General features: G+C 41.9%; 2 protein-coding genes across 2 annotated transcripts in view; one reads left to right on the top strand and one right to left on the bottom strand.

Moving 5' to 3' along the window:
* lysmd3 (LysM, putative peptidoglycan-binding, domain containing 3) overlaps positions 1-7051 on the top strand; it is a 21327-nt gene extending 14276 nt beyond the window's left edge. The window contains exon 3 of the mRNA XM_057833077.1: positions 5686-7051. Coding sequence (XP_057689060.1) covers positions 5686-6339 — 654 coding nt within the window. The 3' untranslated portion in view covers positions 6340-7051. The remainder of the gene's footprint in view (positions 1-5685) is intronic.
* Positions 7040-17895, bottom strand: polr3g (polymerase (RNA) III (DNA directed) polypeptide G). The gene is made up of 8 exons (XM_057833079.1): positions 17730-17895; positions 17522-17654; positions 15173-15302; positions 11045-11110; positions 10906-10962; positions 10609-10673; positions 10405-10530; positions 7040-7232 (listed from the first exon to the last, which is right to left on the bottom strand). Exons 2-8 carry the CDS (start codon positions 17630-17632, stop codon positions 7143-7145), a joined length of 645 nt encoding a protein of 214 aa, XP_057689062.1. The 5' UTR covers positions 17633-17654; positions 17730-17895; the 3' UTR covers positions 7040-7142.

Genomic DNA, 17895 nt, shown 5'->3' with positions numbered 1-17895 from the left:
AAAATTAAAACATTTTACTCCAAAAATAAATAAATAAATAAATAAATAAATACATAAAGCTTTCCAACTATTTCAAATGAACATTGACAGACAAGAACATATTGTAGCGTCTACAAAAACAAAGCTAACTTGGGGATAATACACACTCAGCAAGCAAACAGTACATTTTTTTTTTCAATGAATTATACCCACCTGGACGCCATGAACTGTATGTTTAAAAAAAAAAAAAAAAAAAAAAGTTGCCCCAGAGTTTTTGAGGATGCATGCCGTTAGGATTAGCCTAATGCTAACGCGAATGAGTTGCATTTAGTGTGTAATGATCACTGATCAGTCAGCTCAGATCTTTAAAGGCTAAAGAAACATTGCATATTCTCTCTGGCCAAGATAAGAAAACAAATCTTACTGTGTGTGCAAGCTTGGAGACTGGAGATGACACACTGCTGAGTCAGGGCAGGGGGCACAGCATGTCACATGAGTGACATACCCATATACTGCTACGATGCAGGCTAACTACAGATAAAATGTCACACGTTGTGAACATGTGTCGTAAACTATTGTGCATTTTCGTCTAATTCTTGTCTCGTCAGATGAAAACTGGCATTAGTCTCGTTCTGTTTTAGTCTCCCAAAACATGTTCTCAACTCGTTATAGACTCGTCGTTGGCATTAAAAAAAAATTGTTCGTTGACGAAATTTTTTCGTTAGACGAAAACTACACTGATTGAAAATATTAAAAGTAACAAAATTCGACAGGTAGCTGAAATTTTATTGTTCGTTCACAAAAACTATCAGAAGGTATTGAAATGAACAAAACATTCAAATAGACTAGTGATAAACTCATTTAAAGAATTTTAATGAAGTTTTTAAGAGCCACATGATTTGACATCTCTATTGTAAATGACACTGAAAGAGTTAACACATTAACCGGTATACTATTAGTATGTGACATTCAGTGAGGTTTTTGGAATATTATCATCGGAAAAACCATAGAAGCAGTGAAGTGTGGGAATTTTTTGCAGTGTCTGAGACGGTGACAGTGTGAATAGCCCAATAAAATTTAGCAAGGAAGAAGCCATTTAACATTCACTCGTATATGCTTTGTGTAGGTTGTCAGCCATCCAGCTCTTGGTACAGTTGGGAGAACAAGTATTTGATACACTGCCGATTTTGCTGGTTTTCCCACTTGCAAGCCATGTAGAGGTCTGTAATTTGTATCATAAGTTCTCTTCAACTGTGACGGGCGGAATCTAATACAAAAATCCAGAAAATCACATTGTATAATTTTTAAATAATAAATTTGTATTTAACTGCAGGAAATAGGTATTTGATACATTACCAACTAGTAAATATTTCGGCTCTTAGTTCTTTTTTAAGAACCCCTCCTGTTCTCCACTCATTATCGGAAGTAACTGCACCTGTTTGAATTTGTTACCTGTATAAAAGACACCTGACAAACAAACAACCAAACTCCAACCTCTCCACAATGGCCAAGACCAAAGAGCTGTGTAAGGACATCAGGGATAAAATAATAGACCTGCACAAGGCTGGGATGGGCTACAGGAAAATAAGCAAGCAGCTTGGTGAGAAGGTAACAACTGTTGGAGCGATTATTAGAAAATGGAAGAAGTTCAAGTTGACGGTCAATCTGCCTTGTTCTGGGGCTCCATGCAAGATCTCACCTCATGGGGCATCACTGATCATGAGGAAGGTGAGGGATCAGCCCAGAACTACACGGCAGGACCTGGTCAATGACCTGAAGAGAGCTGGAACCACAGTCTCGAAGAAAACCATCGGAAACACATTACGCCGTCATGGATTAAAATCCTACAGCGCACACAAGGTCCCGCTGCTGAAGCCAGTGCATGTCCAGACACGTCTGAAGTTTGCCACTGACCATCTGGATGATCCAAAGGAGCAATGGGAGAAGGTCATGTGGTCGGATGAGACCAAAATTGAACTTTTGGGTCTAAACTCGGCTCGTCGTGTTTGGAGGAAAAAGAAGGATGAGTACAACCCCAAGAACACCATCCCAACCGTGAAACATGGAGGAGGAAACCTCATTTTTTGGGGCTGCTTCTCTGCCAAGGGTACAGGACGACTGCACCGTATTGAGGGGAGGATGGATGGGGCTATGTAACGCCAGATCTCGGCTGACAACCTCCTTCCTTCAGTGAGAGCCCTGAAGATGGGTCGTGGCTGGGTCTTCCAGCATGACAAGGACCCAAAGTACACAGCCAAGGCAACTAAAGAGTGGCTCTGTAAGAAGCATCTTAAGGTCCTGGAGTGGCCTAGCCAGTCACCGGATCTGAACCCGATAGAAAATCTATGGAGGGAGCTGAAAGTCCGTGTTGCCCGGCAGCAGCCCCGAAACCTGAAGGCTCTGGAGAAGATCTGCATGGAGGAGTGGGCCAAAATCCCTGCTGCAGTGTGTGCAAACCTTGTCAAGGACTACAGGAAACGTTTGGTATCTGTAATAGCAAACAAAGGTTTCTGTACCAAATATTAAGTTCGATTTTTGTGATGTATCAAATACTTATTTCATGCAATTAAATGCAAATTTATTATTTAAAAATCATACACTGTGATTTTCTGTTTTTTTGTATTAGATTCCATCCCTCACAGTTGAAGAGAACTTATACAAATTACAGACCTCTACATGCTTTGCAAGTGGGAAAACCAGCAAAATCGGCAGTGTATCAAATACTTGTTCTCCCCACTGTAGTCCACTAAGGTCGATTGAAAGCATCTGGATTTTCTCGTTTGTTGATTGTGTTTGACTGTATTCCAAATTACTGTACTTCGAAGTTCTGATTTGGAAGGTGTGGACTTGCTCAATTAACGCATCATTGGTTGCGGGTGCTGTTGTTCTAGTATGCTTTAATCTGTGTTTTCGTCAACGATGACGATAATGAAAATATTTGGTCAAAGAACATTTTTCATGATGATGACGAGACGATAACGAGCTAAAAACTTATTTTGTGAGAATGTCGTGGTTTTTTTTTTTTTTTAATCGAATGTGGTCCATAGTTAACTCTCGATTAAATCCACCTGTTAGCACAGGAGTTGACCAAAGTGATTTCCTTAAATAATTTCAATTTAAACTTCATTAGAAACAATAGTTAATAAGATGTCTTCATTATAGTAATTCTTCATATCACAAAGGCTACGTTCAGACCATAGATTTTTCATCATATCGTTTTTTTTGACGTGCCCGTTCAAGTATTACGCATACGCTCTAACTCACAGTCACACGCTGAGAAACTGACCTGCGTGAGCAAAAGTGTCAAAACAAATGGCTACACATGCTGGCTCTACTTTATTCTAGGGTGACCATATTTTGATTTCCAAAAAGAGGACACAAATAACAGACACAAGTAATCCCTGTCTCGTCTTATAGTCAAAAGTTGTATGTATGGTTAGAAGGCATAATGCACACACATATGGTCCGTTTGCCCTGATTCTCGTCCATGCAAGAAATATTGAAATATCATTTTGCCCACAAAAAGAAAACAGAGCATTCTCATGCTTATCCTTTAAAAAAAAAAAAATTCCGACTGTGGTCAAGTCCGCCTCCTGCCTAAATGCAGAGTTCAAGCCAAGCGCTAACGGTAATGCACAGCTCCATCGCTGCCGTCCTCCCCATCTCTCTCGCTCTTTGCTGATGTAATGGCTGCATGAATTCCAATTTGGGAGACTTGAGAGTGTGGCCCAAATCAGATTTAAAACCACATCCGATCTGAATTGATCGACTCCTATGCGACTTCTCCTGTTCAGACAGTTAATACCTCACTCGAGTCGGAAAAACACGAAAAAATCAATGTGTGCTTAAAGACCTGCAGTATGAACGCAGCATTTGTCGTCAAGTTAAACTTGTCAATTATCAGGAAATATATATGCTGCACACATTGCGTGTAATCCAAATCCAACCCTCATAGCAAATCCTTGATAACACGCTGCAAATCTTTTTGAGTTTGACATATCATTGAGTATACTGTATCTTTGGATGGACTATGGCCATCATTTGAAAGTGGCTCCTTATCTCCACTGTTAGCTAAAGGGACAGATAACACCTTTATCATTTGCATCTTGCAGAAACCATCTTGTTAATGAACCGAAAAATCACAGAATTTTATGATTCGAGGTTGTGTAATTGGCGAAAAATATGAATAAAAGCCACTTTACAGGAAGTGGCTGGCCTTAGTGTATCAGTTGTTTGATCAATGCTGATACTGATACTGTAGCTATGCTACACAATGGCTGAAGGAGGTGAAACTCCTGCACTTTTTTTCCCCCCATCAAAGAAAACTAAATCGCTGGTATGGGAATACCGTATTGGCCCAAATATAAGACTGTGTTTTTTGCATTGAAATAAGACTGAAAAAGAGGGGGTTGTCTTATATTCGCGATCTAGAAATTATACCCATTCACGACGCTAGATGGCGCCAGATATCATTGAAGCGATTTTCTGTCATGACAGATCTCAGCTACTCTCCCCATTCACGACGCTAGCTGGCGCCAGATATCATTGAAGCGATGTTCTGTCATGACAGATCTCAGCTACTCTCAAGTTTAACCTGTTTGCATTACTTTAATGCAATGTTTTTCCTTATTCAGATTTGTTCCAAGACTACAGTTGGTTAGACTTCACTCTGATGGTTAATGCAGTTATTGCAATTTTGTTGTTTTATCACAATAGATTGGTTTATTTACATTTCAAAAACCAGAAGCCATTCATTTACGAATGTGATTGCACTTTAGTTTACATATTTAAATGTTCAAAATAACATGCTTTTTCTCTCAAATATATTGTTATAATTATTCGTTTCGGATGTAATTATTTTCCGTTTAAAAATTAATTTGGTGTTCAAAAACTCTTTTTTTTTTTTCCCAAACTTGAGTCCTGAAAAAGAGGGGGTCGTCTTATAATCAGGGCCGTCTTATATTCGGGCGAATACGGTACTTCCGTGACAGAAATGTTAGACGGCCGCAGCTTAGAGGAGGAGGGCCAACAGACATGTAAAACATGTTTTCAGAGGGTGGGTGCCGAGGAGGCAATACCTTCAATTTGATTTCGCGTTTATACAAAATTAAAGGTTAGGAAACACTGTCACGAACGCTTCCCACCAGCTACGAGCGATAACTCCATTGTGTTTTGTTTGTCTAGCGGTGGTAAAACATGTTTTTCTCTCGGGCAACTGTGTGTTGAGAAAGAGAGTGTGTGCATAATGTAATCATGAAGAAGTCATACACACGTGCTTTTTATGGAGAATATTACCATCAGAACAAAAATAATTGATTTAATTTTGAGCTGTGGCTGTGGTTTTAGGCTCACCTAAAGGACTGCACTTTAGATTTGTTTTAACTTAACATTATACTTATGTTTTGAATAATAAAAATCCTGTTCAGTGTGATTAAAAAAAACATTTTTTTAAATTTCAAACCCAGATATCTTACAGTAACACATTTTAGAGCTGCAATTGCAGTACCGTGAAACCGTTATACTTTTGCTTAAGGTTATCAAACCGTCAGAATATCATCGTGGCACATGCCTAATCATGAAATACTGAGAGGTTCCCACCATCTTTTAGGACGTCATCTATGCTAGTTGTTTTCCTCTTTAACAGTGTTTATTCCATAACACGACATTTAAGTAGCCAGCCTCAATATCTGTTTTCTGTGTTCCTAGGTAGCCGACCTAAAACGCTCCAACAGCCTGGTGGCAGAGCAGGACTTTTTCGCCCTGCGTTCAGTGAAAATCCCCGTCAAGCGTTTTAGCATGCTGACTGAAACTACCAACAGCGGACCTCTCAAACAGGCCTCTCCCGCCGAATCCCGACGCTCCTCCCAGATCTGCTCCGCCGCCGCCCGCCCGCCCGATTCGTCTACAGATTCTTCCTCTTCCACGGACAGCGTGGAAAGCTACCTGCTGGTGAAGGACAAGGACATTGAGCAACTCGTCAAATCCTCCGAGCCGTCCAGGAGCAACCTCAACGAGGTGGTGTCCTCCTTGACGGTCCAGCCCGAGCAACCCTCGACGGGAAAAGTGGAGTACAAACCGGCGGAGAAAAAGGACCCTTACTACGGTGCCGACTGGGGCATGAGGTGGTGGACAGCTGTGGTCATCATGCTAGTGGTCGGCATCATCACGCCTGTCTTTTACCTGCTATACTATGAAGTCCTAATGAAGGCGGAAGTCGGCCATCGTGGGACAGATACAGATCTTCCTAGCTTCATTCTCGACACACATGATCACGCTCTTCTAGAAAACAGTCACGCAGGAGCTCAACCCTCACAACACGCTGCGGGCGTCCATCATGAAGCCCCGCATGCAAAGACTTGATAATGTCTTTTAAAAGGGGAAAGTCACTTTATAGTGGAAACAGATTTATACATTTCGAACTAATTTAACTTGTGGTTCCTCTGATCCATGCTGCTAGTTTCATGTGAAGCCACACATTATTCTGTTTAAATATGGATTTACTTCACTGATTGTGATTGGCCAATGATTTTTGGTCATTTGAGAGAATTAAGGTGTGCACAATTGCACATATTTTCCAAGTTTTTATTCATGTCTATAATGCCGGTCAAAATAAGGATAAAATAGACCACAATAATATCCCAAAATTGTAAAGTAATTAGCTGACATTGACAGCGGTGAATGTCCAATCTGTTTGAACTGGGAGGACTCGCAGCGATGGAACAATACTCTTCCAGTTCAAATGGATTGGACATCTATCACCGTCAATTTGCTCGTTAGTCATTTTATGCCACATACTTGAGAATAATATTTCACATTGTAATTTAATATATTTTTCAGGACTATTGAGCCATTGTACACCATTAGTCTAGAGTTTTTTTCTTTTTGATAGCCTGGACAGTACCGCATCCAAAAAAAAAGTTCAGTGACGAAAATTAGGAGTTGCACAAAATTCCCATAATATGGGGATTTTTTTTTTTCTTTTTCCCCATCAATTCTGTTGACAGTATGTGCCTTTTAAAGTGTAAATGTGCATACGAGGCTGGAGAACAAAATAAATTTATTTTCAAATGTTGATAGCGTGCTTACACTTTGGCTTGTCTTATTTACATGATGCATTTTTTGGTGTCATAATTCATAATTTAATAGTAAAGTTGAGGTAGAAGTTAGTATGTTGCTTCGCCGTCCATGTTGTCATCACTGCCTGCAGCAAAGTCTTCACCGTTGTCAAAGTAGCTCTCGATGTAGTCGTTGTCCTATTAAATATGAAAAAAATCTCAATGCACTGCATCCCAATGACAGTTTTTTTTAAATCACAAATATATTGGAGGATCTTTGTTGATCTATTTTTGGCGTATGCGCAGGTTGTTGGGTGGCAAGTAGTCAAACATAGTTGGAGGTAGTTATCTGGCGAAATGTTCGATATGTAAATACTTCATATAAAGACCGGAGGAGTTTTAGAGAGAAATTAATATATATTATCGACTAAATCCAAGTATATGAAAACCCACTTTGTATCAAGTAAAGCTGAGCCAATTATTCTGCAAAGCACAAACCCGTGGTAGTACTGTAAGTTGATTGTATAATAATACACATACCCTATTAGTATCAACATGTCAGGGTAGCTGCCATTTTTTTGTCATATTAACCCTTTCTCGTACATTTTTTTAAACCCTTGCAGGGCACTCATTTAACTCATTGGTTGGCATTGACTGCACTAAACGTCTGTTTTACATGGATTGGGTGTCTGTCTAGCATCATTAATGGCATGCAATGGGTTAAATACTATGAAAAAATTTTAAAGTATTTGGGATCGTATTTTGTTTTAAATTAATTGAAATTGTTTAAAAATAATTTTGTATCGATTTATATACGCAGTATAAGGAATAAACACAACAATGATGGATGCGGTGAGTGCTGGAGCTTATCCCAGTAGGCGGGGTATACCCTGAATCAGTTTGATTAATAATTTAACTACAGTGGTACCTCGACATACATTCGCTTCGACACACAGATTTTTTGACTCGCCATCTGACGAAATGCTCGAAATACGATTTATGACAGCTTCGCAGTTTCATTGTTTTCCCGCAAGACGGACACACGGCGGATTATCTTGTGAGAGAACTCAACATGGGTTCCAAGAATGTTGAAGCAGGTGGTGGAAAAAAAGGTGAGGCTAACCAATGGAAAAATAAGTGTGGGGTGCCTGTCCGTGAACTGCTTGACAATACTCCTCCGACCTCCGTTTGCCAGTCTTTATAAGTTAAGGTGACAACCATCACCAAAGAGATCGCCAGCTTCGTCCGGTTTTTAATCATTTCAGAACTTGTGCAACACAACACGCCAACTGCCAGCAACAACAGGACGTTAAAAGTGAAAGTAATATCTCAACTGCACTGTCACTCTGCCGTCAGCCCCGCGGTGCATTCAGTTACACCACACAAAATACAACTGCCACATTAGAACTTGATTTGGTACATTATTACAGGTATTATTATTATTATTCCGATTTTTACTCATAGTGTATTTGTTTTGCTCTTTATAATTGCTATTTGTAATAGTAACAAATAGGTAATAGCATCTCCACAATTTTCTGTCTGGTTGCCGCTCCAACGCTTGGTGAGGTGGCACAAATGGACTGTGATTGGTCCGATCAGACTGTTTCCGGTTCAGCGCGAAATCACCGCCATTGTCAAACATTGTTTTGCTACACACAAAAATGGACCAAGCCGCTGAGAGTATCATCGAAGAGCAAGTAGGACAACTTCTACAATGTCTCGTCAAGACATAAAGAATGCCAAATGGCAAGGTCAGTGATTGCATAAAAAAATGGAAGAACCACCAAGACAAGTATGTGTGTGTTTGGAAACGAATGGCCACCCGAAGCGGTGACACAGTCGACCAAACACTGCCAGCTTTTTATTTATGTCGTATTTTAGGTTGGTACACTTCATTTATTGTGTACATATGTTTGCTGTGAGTGACTTATTTGCATTTCACCCTTCAAGTATATGAAGAATAAAGCACAGGTTTCAAAAGTGTTTTTTTTTTTTTAATGTTGAATTTTCAACATAAGTTCACACACTTGATACATCATCACTAATTGAGAGTGCCTTGGTGCTTTTATGATAACGGATGGGGGAAAGAAGGAGAGGAGTCGATGATGGCTTTCCCCACTTTACTGTGGTAACAAAATAAATAACAATATAATTGCGGGCTGCCGAAACATGCGACAGCTAACTTTCGCTTTCACTCGTTCTTTACATTCACTTCCCACTACGTCACCGCTCCCCAGTCTGATCGCCTCTTAAAGGACCTGCGCGTAGTTACGGACATTACAATATGATAAACATTTGTTGTTCAATGTTGATGAGCTGAAGATAAACATTTAAGCGTTCCATCAACATTGGCATTACTGTGTTGCCAGAAGAAAACTAGAGGAAGTCGAAAACAGTCCCCCCAATCCGTACAAACACAACGCCACACCCCTCTAGTGGCTTGGCGGTGAATTACAGAGACGCGCGTTCCCTTGCCGCAGAACTATCGAATGCTCATTGGTGCCATAGTAGCTTCGCCGTCACCGCAACGCAGAAGCATAACTCAGGCTTGAGGGTGGCCTAGGGGTGGGAACCTCTGGGCTCCCGATATTCTACGAAATGACGAATAAACAGAAAATGTGATTTTCATTCAGCTGCTATGAATGGGAAAGAATCTATCACTAGTAGAGGTCCAATCCGTTTGAAGAGGGAGGGCTCGCAGTAGATCATTCGCTGCCACCCTCCCACTTTAAGCAGACTGGACATCTATAGCCGTTAGAGGCAGCCAATTCCATGCAACGAGTTCATTTTGGGTCATTTCACGTCATTTCCTGTTGGTTTTTGGTCACTTCCTTTTGGGGCATTTACAGGTCACTTCCTGTTTATTTTGGGTTACTGAAAAGGAAGTGACTCAAGGAAGTCCCCAAATAATAGGAAATAACGCTAAATCAACAGAAGCTAACCTGTAAATCACCTAAAATGAACAGGAAGTAAGCGGTAAAATGTCCACCAGACAATGTGAATGCTCTGGTTTCAGTGCCAATGACGGCGCTAGACGTCCAATCCAGTCAAAATAAATTAGCTTGTAGACACTTTTCTAATGGAAGATTTTGGTAGCAACCTGTAGGTTCCTTTTTTTTTGTTTAAATGATCTATTGATTCTTGGTGGGAGCTTATCAATAACCTTTTGGGCTACAAAGAATCGCGATAAACCACCTTTTTCATATATTGTCACACCGCAAGAGTGAACCGTCTGCCTCGCTAAATGCTCCTCCAAACGTACAAAACTGCATGTAAAATACCCGTCGTTCTTGCCACAGGCTACCATGACACAGCGCGACAAATGTAAATAGTGATGTCACAGGAAGATCGTAATTGATAAATAACTCACTTCAACTTCCTCCTCTTCATATTCCTCCTCTTCTATCTCCTCCTCTTCATCATCATCTCCCTCATTTTCTTTGTTCTTTGGTTTGTCCTCATCTGATTTGTCACCGTCACCTTTCTTTTCCAGCTCCTTATTTATGAACAAAAACATTTGAGGAAGAAAACAAGAGTGTTCATTCAAGCAAAACAATAAAACGAGACTACTCACATCTAATTTGTTCAAGACTTCTTCTGCATCTTTGCCGGTTATCTTCACTTTTTTCTTCTTTGGGCCTGTCACATTGAGCTATTTAGTCTTTACACCAAAATTAATTCAAGTACTTTAAATATTAGGGCGACATTTTTAAGTTGTTTAGCTGGTATTGACACAAGGAAGTGTTAGAAATTAACAAAACTACTTATTCAACTCATTTGTTTTTTAAAAGATAATTAACAGATTAGCTAGATCAACGGTAGCCACCTAGTGAAATGACGCTTTCCCCTTCTCTCATTTTAAATACTGTACCTGCTTTCACGCCCGTTTTCTTTTGAGGCATCAATTCTTTTGGAAAGACGTTCCAGTCTTCAAAATAAGAAACAGATGATTATTATCAATCGTAGTAATCCTGCCAATGTGTATCTAAGAAGAAAGTAGGGAAAATGACCTGGTGTCCATTCATCGTCAGCTATCTGTTTCTGCTTCAAGTATCTCTCTGTGTATTTCTCCACATCTGTTTAAAGTAAAGAAGACGACATTCGAAATCAGAAAGTTGACGCTGCTAAGAATACTTGAACGTACTCTTTTGATGCACCATATACTTTATATCCATCGCGGGAGCTATGAGGAGAGGGGGTGGGATGTGCGGCCAGGAAGAAGTTTTACGCGGTGGTGCCCTCTCAGCCGGACTCTACGATTTTAATGCATACACTGCACTACCCTCCCCACAGAATTCCATCACGGTGCTGGGTAGTGGCTGCCAGTCAGGGAATTGGCCGTCACAGTAATAGTGTATAGTAATAGTGTATAGTATGTGGGTCCCACACTTTTCTTTATGGCGGGGCTCCCAGGGCGGGGCCTCCTCTTCATCTGGGTTGTCGGTTGCGGGGTGGTTGGAGCTCCGGTCCCGCTCCACCCGGCGGCGGTCTCCTGCTTCCGCCTTGTTTTCTCTTTCATTCCCCTTGGGCCTCGCTGTGGATCGCCGGTGGGGCGTCACGCCTTCCCAGTGGGGATCCTTCCTTAGTGGGCTGTGGGGGTCCCGCAGTGTGCGGTGTCTGTCTGAGGGCTGCGGCGGTGGTTGGATGTCCATGCCCTGGTGGGGACATGCATGAGAGGCGGCGGTGCATCCACTCTTCCTTTCCCTGAGGGCTGGTTAATGGGGGCACGGATGGTCCGGAGGGCCGCCCAGCGTCTCGGTGGGGTCCCCTTGGGCCCCGCCTTGGATCGCCGGTGGGACTGCGGGGTTTCACCCCCGCCCAGTGGGGATCCTTTCCTACTGGGCTGTGGGGGACCCACGGTGTACCGTGTCAGTTTGGGGGTTGCGGCAGTGGTTGGAGATCCTGGCTGGCTGGCCCTGGTGGGGGCATGCATGAGAGGCGGCGGTGCATCCACTCCTACTTTCCCTGAGGGCTGGTTAATGGGGGCACGGATTGTCCAGAAGGGCCTCCCAGGTCCCGGTGGGATGACCGTGGCTCCTTTGCTGGAGCTGCTGGGGGAGGAGTGTGCCACGCTCGCTACCCTCAATTGGCAGGGGCGGTGCTGGGGCCCCAAGGCTGGCTCCGCGCAGCATTTCCACTTTACTGCAGGACTATCACACATCTGAGTGGGCTCACGCATGATTTGGTGCAAGTAGACACACTCAGGTAGAGAGATTGTGCCAGGATTAGCGATCAGGTAGCATAGAATAGGATGTCAATATATCCACACTTACAGGCGATTCACATAATACTGGGTTCCCGGCCTCACATCGCTGGAATTGTGTACGCGGCACCCCGCGTAATCACGTTTCCTTTTACCTTCCCTTCTCTTCTTTCTTGGTTATCAGGCCCCCAGCATGCTGTTCACTGGTAAATATAATTAGCTAACGATAGCACCACTATGTTCATATGTAGTATAGGCGATTAATAATGTATTTTTTGTTTTTGTTTATTTTCCTCTTCTGTCTGCCCCCTTCCTGTTTCCCCTTACCTGTTCGCTGCTTTCCCTTAAAGACCAAATGTGAAATAATTTCATAACATGCCAAATAGGATCACAATTAATTAAACATTGTCCAAAAAATAAAGCATTAAAACAATCATTTATATGTTGTATATTTGACAAAATAATTGCGTTTCCGAAGTTCGAGCCTGAAAGGGGACGAACACCGAGAACAGCGATGGCAGCGCTCCATACGGCCACCATACAAAGCCCTTCAAACAATGATTCAAACAGTGATATAAGCGATAGATCGAGCGCAAGGGAGGAGATCCAAGTTTTTTGAAGAGTTGGAGGAAGAAAAGGAGGTTGGAATTTTATGTTGGACCTAACATGTATTAGCCAGATGCAAATCAGGATGCAAACAATGTGCCTAGACTACCTGACATGGAATGGAGACAAGACCCATCGAGATTACAAGATTGGTAAAATATAGGCTGTTATTATTTTCATGATTTGAAGATGCAGGCATTTGCACATAATTTTATGTTTTTGTCCATCTGATGACATTGTTTAAATAAAATAATAATCAGACTTCATGTTCACTTTGGCAGATCCGGCAGCTCTCGTGCATATAAAATAATAACATAAAAACGTTGTGGGGAAAGAAGGAGATGAGTCGTTGATGGCTTTCTCCACTTTATTGTGGCAACAATAAGAAAAAATAATAGCGGACTCCCGCCATATTCGACCGCGAAGTTTTGCTTCTTGCTCATCTCCCCCTCGCCTCCTAATACTCACAGCTCTCCAGTCCCAGCGTCTCTTAAACGGATCGTGCATAGTGTCTTGTTAGGAGCTTTTTGTTGATAAAGGTATCGAACACACGACGCGCTGACAACTTTGTTTCTTTATTAACACATGGAGCTAACAGTACAAACACAGCTTGGGGCTCTCGGCAGGCTGTGCGGAGTGATAGATAGAGCTTGTGCCTCTCTATCACACTCCCGCGTCACGTGACCAAAACAAGAGTAACGTAGCGTGCACTTCAGGGTGCCTCAAAAAACATATCAGAATATTACACGCAGTTAGGATATTACAGTATAAAATAATAATATGTATAAATTCATTTACACAACAAATCCAAAAATTGCATGTAGTTTATGAAAATTAACGTCATAGAAAGAGTCTGAGATTTGTTGGTGCACTGAAAAGCTGGACCAACAAATCACACTCCTGACATTTAAAAAAAAAAAAAATGAAATTTGCGGCATCTGGGGAGCAAGCAGCCAGGATCAAATGGTATTACAACATGCCAAAAAGACTGTTGCATTTACTGTCTTTTTTTTTTTTTTCAAAAAGATTGAAGATGGTTCAAAACGAGTCAAACGCACATAGAAAAGAAAGAAAAAAAGGAAGGTCCCACAGCATGGCAAGTGGGCATTTGAGTTTTGTTTTCAGCACCATTTTCTGAATAATTTAATGTCCGTAACTGTGTCCGGGCCCGTGAAGGGGCCATCGGACAGCACAGTGCGTAGCGGGAAGTGAGGAGAAGAGTGCGGCGTGAGAGCGAAGTTGGCGGTCGCATGTTGCAGAAGTCCGCTGTTATTTTTGTTATTTAACTGTTGCCACAATAAAGTGAAGGAAGCCATCATTCACTCCTCTCCTTTCTATTTCCCTATTTGGTCTATTACAATGTTCCCGGACCTGTCCACGTGCCGTCATCCCTGCGCTGTCATATGTACTTTGCGTTCCGGCACCTTAGGATTTGCAAATTAAGCACTGTTCCACAACAGTTGGCAGCTCTGCTTTGACAAAGTCGTCAGTCATCGATCCAAAAATCACACTTTTTTGCAAATCCTTGATCATAAGCAGACCGGTTGAGGAAGCAAGCATCTTCAAAGTCTTTGTAGCAGAGAACACGACTCGATGATGGCGTGAAATTCATTTGCTTAGTGCGAACAAAAGATGTCCATTTACATGCCCTGCTATCCTTCAGCACTCATACAACTTTTCTTTAGATTGAGAACAATACATCGCCACACACCGCCGTGGCATCTTACCGAGAAGCAATGAAATAATACTGTGTGTATGGCCGACTTCCCTCGCAGTTCTTGGTGTGACATCATTTCCGAAGATTGTCGAAGAAAAGCATTTTCGTTGTCAAGGGCGTTGCTATGGGTTAAACAAAGAATCTGGAAGGGTTGCGTTAAAAAAAAAAAAAAACGAAAATATGCTTAATTGTTTAGCTATTGATATTATTCAAAAACATGGTTGACCAACCTTACTTCACATTTGGTCTTTAATAAATAAAACATAATGAACAACCACAATAGGAGAATATCAAACTCCCATGTGATACATTAAAACTGTTCAGGTCATAAGGACTATGAGACTCCTATTATCTCTGTCTAAGCAGCTCAACAGTACAGGTAAAAAACAACAACACTTGAACATTTTTCCATCAGTCATTCCTCCTATATTAGAGTCCACTTATTGGCCTGTCTGGAATCTGTAGCAGATCAAACGCAACATTCTTCCATAAATTCATCTCTCTGTTCCCGTCATAAAAGGATCAAATTGAAAATGTCTCCCTTGCTGAATGCTGTATCATCTTCCAGCCAATTCTTATTGGATCTTCCCGATCTAAAGTCAAGGTTCTCACCTGCCTTATTGGTGTGAAACTTGATGTTGCGAGGCATCCGCTGCATGGTTCCCCGCATCTCCTGTTTGAGAGCCAGCATGTAGTCCATGTCCTCGCCGACTTTCAGCGGGACTGGCTTGAAGTCAGCGGGCTGTTAAGAGAATGAGGAAGAAGATGGATTTGCCACAGTCATAACAGACATTTAATTTGGAAGCACCTTTCAAGACTCAAGGACACTTTACATCAATAAACAACAGTTAAAAGAAATTGACTGTGTACGACAGGAGAAAAAAAGCCTTAAATAGGATTATTATGTGAATTAGAATCATATTTTGAGACGATTCGACTATATACAACAATTTAGCAAAGCGCAGATGACGAGAAATGTCTTTTAATCTGCCGGTTAGCCACGCCTACCATTATAGGGCTCTAGCGTCCCCAACAGGTGGATGACATCAGCGGAGTCTCGATTTCATCTGATTTAGTATGCAACCCATTGAGGGGGAATTATTCACAACGAGGAAAACGCAACGAAGAGAGCCATAAAATGTCATTGTTTCAGTCTCTCTACTCCAATATTTTTTACAGGATATTCTTTTTATCCAAATATTTTTCCCCAACAGCTAAATAAATAGCTTGAGAAGGACCAGTCAGCCCGTTGAGGTGGAATTATTCAGGACGAGGAAAAAGTGACGAAGAGAGCCACAAAATGTCATTGTTTCAGTCTCTCTCCTCCAATATTTTTTCAGGATATTCTTTTTATCCAAGTATGGCAATGTCATGACAAATAACAGCCTTGTGCTAAATGGAATATGAAATAATAAAAATGCATTTATTCAGGACGACATGGCAAAATTACTCCATAATGGTCAAAACTGTCGACTTCACCTTTACTGTCGCACCTCCCGAACGATATTTTATGCTACCTAAATCCGGCTTATGTTATCTCTCTTCCCCGGCTTCGGAGAATGTTAACAAACCAAGAGGTGTGACCGCTAGCGGACATGCTAACCCGAACCGAGTGATGTTTCAAAGTCTTTGAAGCGGAAAATCACACATAACTAGCCCGGATCATTTCACATGACGACTGGGTTGTCGATTGTCTGCGCCGATCAGCAAACCGCCCGGCGGAGAGCAAATTACAGCTCGTTCCCCTGCTACTACGGACAGGAGAGGTCGCCGTGGAAGCAGCTGGACAATGACCGCTGAACATACCGGCCGACGTTGAAGGAGCGTGTAGCTGCCAAGTGGTCAACACAAATATGCCCATCCATGATCAAACGTAATTAGTCCTTTATTATAAAAAGTTTGTAGTGTTTACTTTGTAATCGCTGTATTCGCAGTTATTTTTAACTCAAAGTTGCAATTTCTGATCGGTCGGAAAATTTGACAGAACACCGGGCACATGAAGTGGGGAATAAGCCGAGTATAGTGCTCTCCCGGCGGGGGGATGTGCGACATGCCGCCGGTCGTTGGCCGAGGGGACAACGAGCATGTCAGCCACAAAATGCAAGCCACCTACACATTAAAATGATCCTAGTATTTGACATAATACAAAACACGATGTTTTCTCCCTTCCTCGTAAGTCCCATTGTGCCACAGTAGAAGGGCTTGTTTTGGCCAATATCCACCAGTGAATGGGAACCTTTTGAAACTCTATAAAGGCGCACACACCTCTCCCTCGTACAGCAAGACTTTTCTGCAGCAGTTTGGCTGGCGTGATGCAAAACATAAAGGTATTAATCCGCAAAATCAGCTGAATCCTTAGTCCTTCTCATACAACAGCACGGCTGTATAGTGAAGAGGACTCCTTCCTCCGTACACGTCACAGCGCCCTCTTTCTCAACCCGAGACTAATGCCAGAAGTCACTCATTTTCATGGCGTGGTATTCAAAAAACTAAATAAATATAGCAATCGCTTCCACACACATCCAAATGGTCCATTTCATTCAGGAGCATAAAATGTCACGTGTATTATGAAATAAACATGCTTTTTCGTGTCACAGGCATTTTAAAAATAACAATACAATGCATTCTTGTGTCAAATTTTCTGAAGCCGTGATAATGGTTCACTTGCATTGACTGTGATAGACATCCAATCTAATTTGACTGGGGGACAGGCAGTGATTAAATGATTACTGCCAGCCCTCCCAGTCAAAACTGATTGCAAGTCTTTCGCTGCCAATGCAGCCAATTAGTTAAAAATATGACCTAAATGACTTAAAATTAAATCAAAACTTAAATAAATAAAATCAAACTGATCTGTTTAACCGATTCCCATCCTCTAAAAATGACATGATTGGCCCCAATTTCCGACCACGTGATCAAACGAGTGGATATGCAGTGCGGGTGTATGAGGTGGACACTTACAGGAAAGAGTGGACTGGGCCCCACCCTGGCTTCTGGCATGTTGCCTCTGCCTATGCCCAGTGCGTCAATGTTGAAGGTGAACGCAGCCACCCCACGCCCCTTCCCCGCCATGCTGGCAGAACCGCCACTGCACCTTTTGTATGATGTAATTACGGTCAGATTCATGCTTTTCAAAAATACAGAACTGTACTACTGTGGTCATACTTACTAGTGAAGGGAGTGTTAAGAGTTGTCAAGCTGACTCAAAAGTAACGTCGTTGAGCGCTATCTTGTCATTAGCGTCCACATTACGTTCGTACACAACCACTTGGTCGTTAATTTGACCAGAGTAATGCTTTTCACCGGTCACCATCCACATGTGCTCAGCTGTCTTT

This window comes from Corythoichthys intestinalis, chromosome 3 (genome assembly GCF_030265065.1).
Source record: "Corythoichthys intestinalis isolate RoL2023-P3 chromosome 3, ASM3026506v1, whole genome shotgun sequence".
NCBI lineage: Eukaryota > Metazoa > Chordata > Actinopteri > Syngnathiformes > Syngnathidae > Corythoichthys > Corythoichthys intestinalis.
The sequence above is the reverse complement of the archived record's forward strand: the minus strand, read 5'-3'. Positions and strand labels throughout refer to the sequence as shown.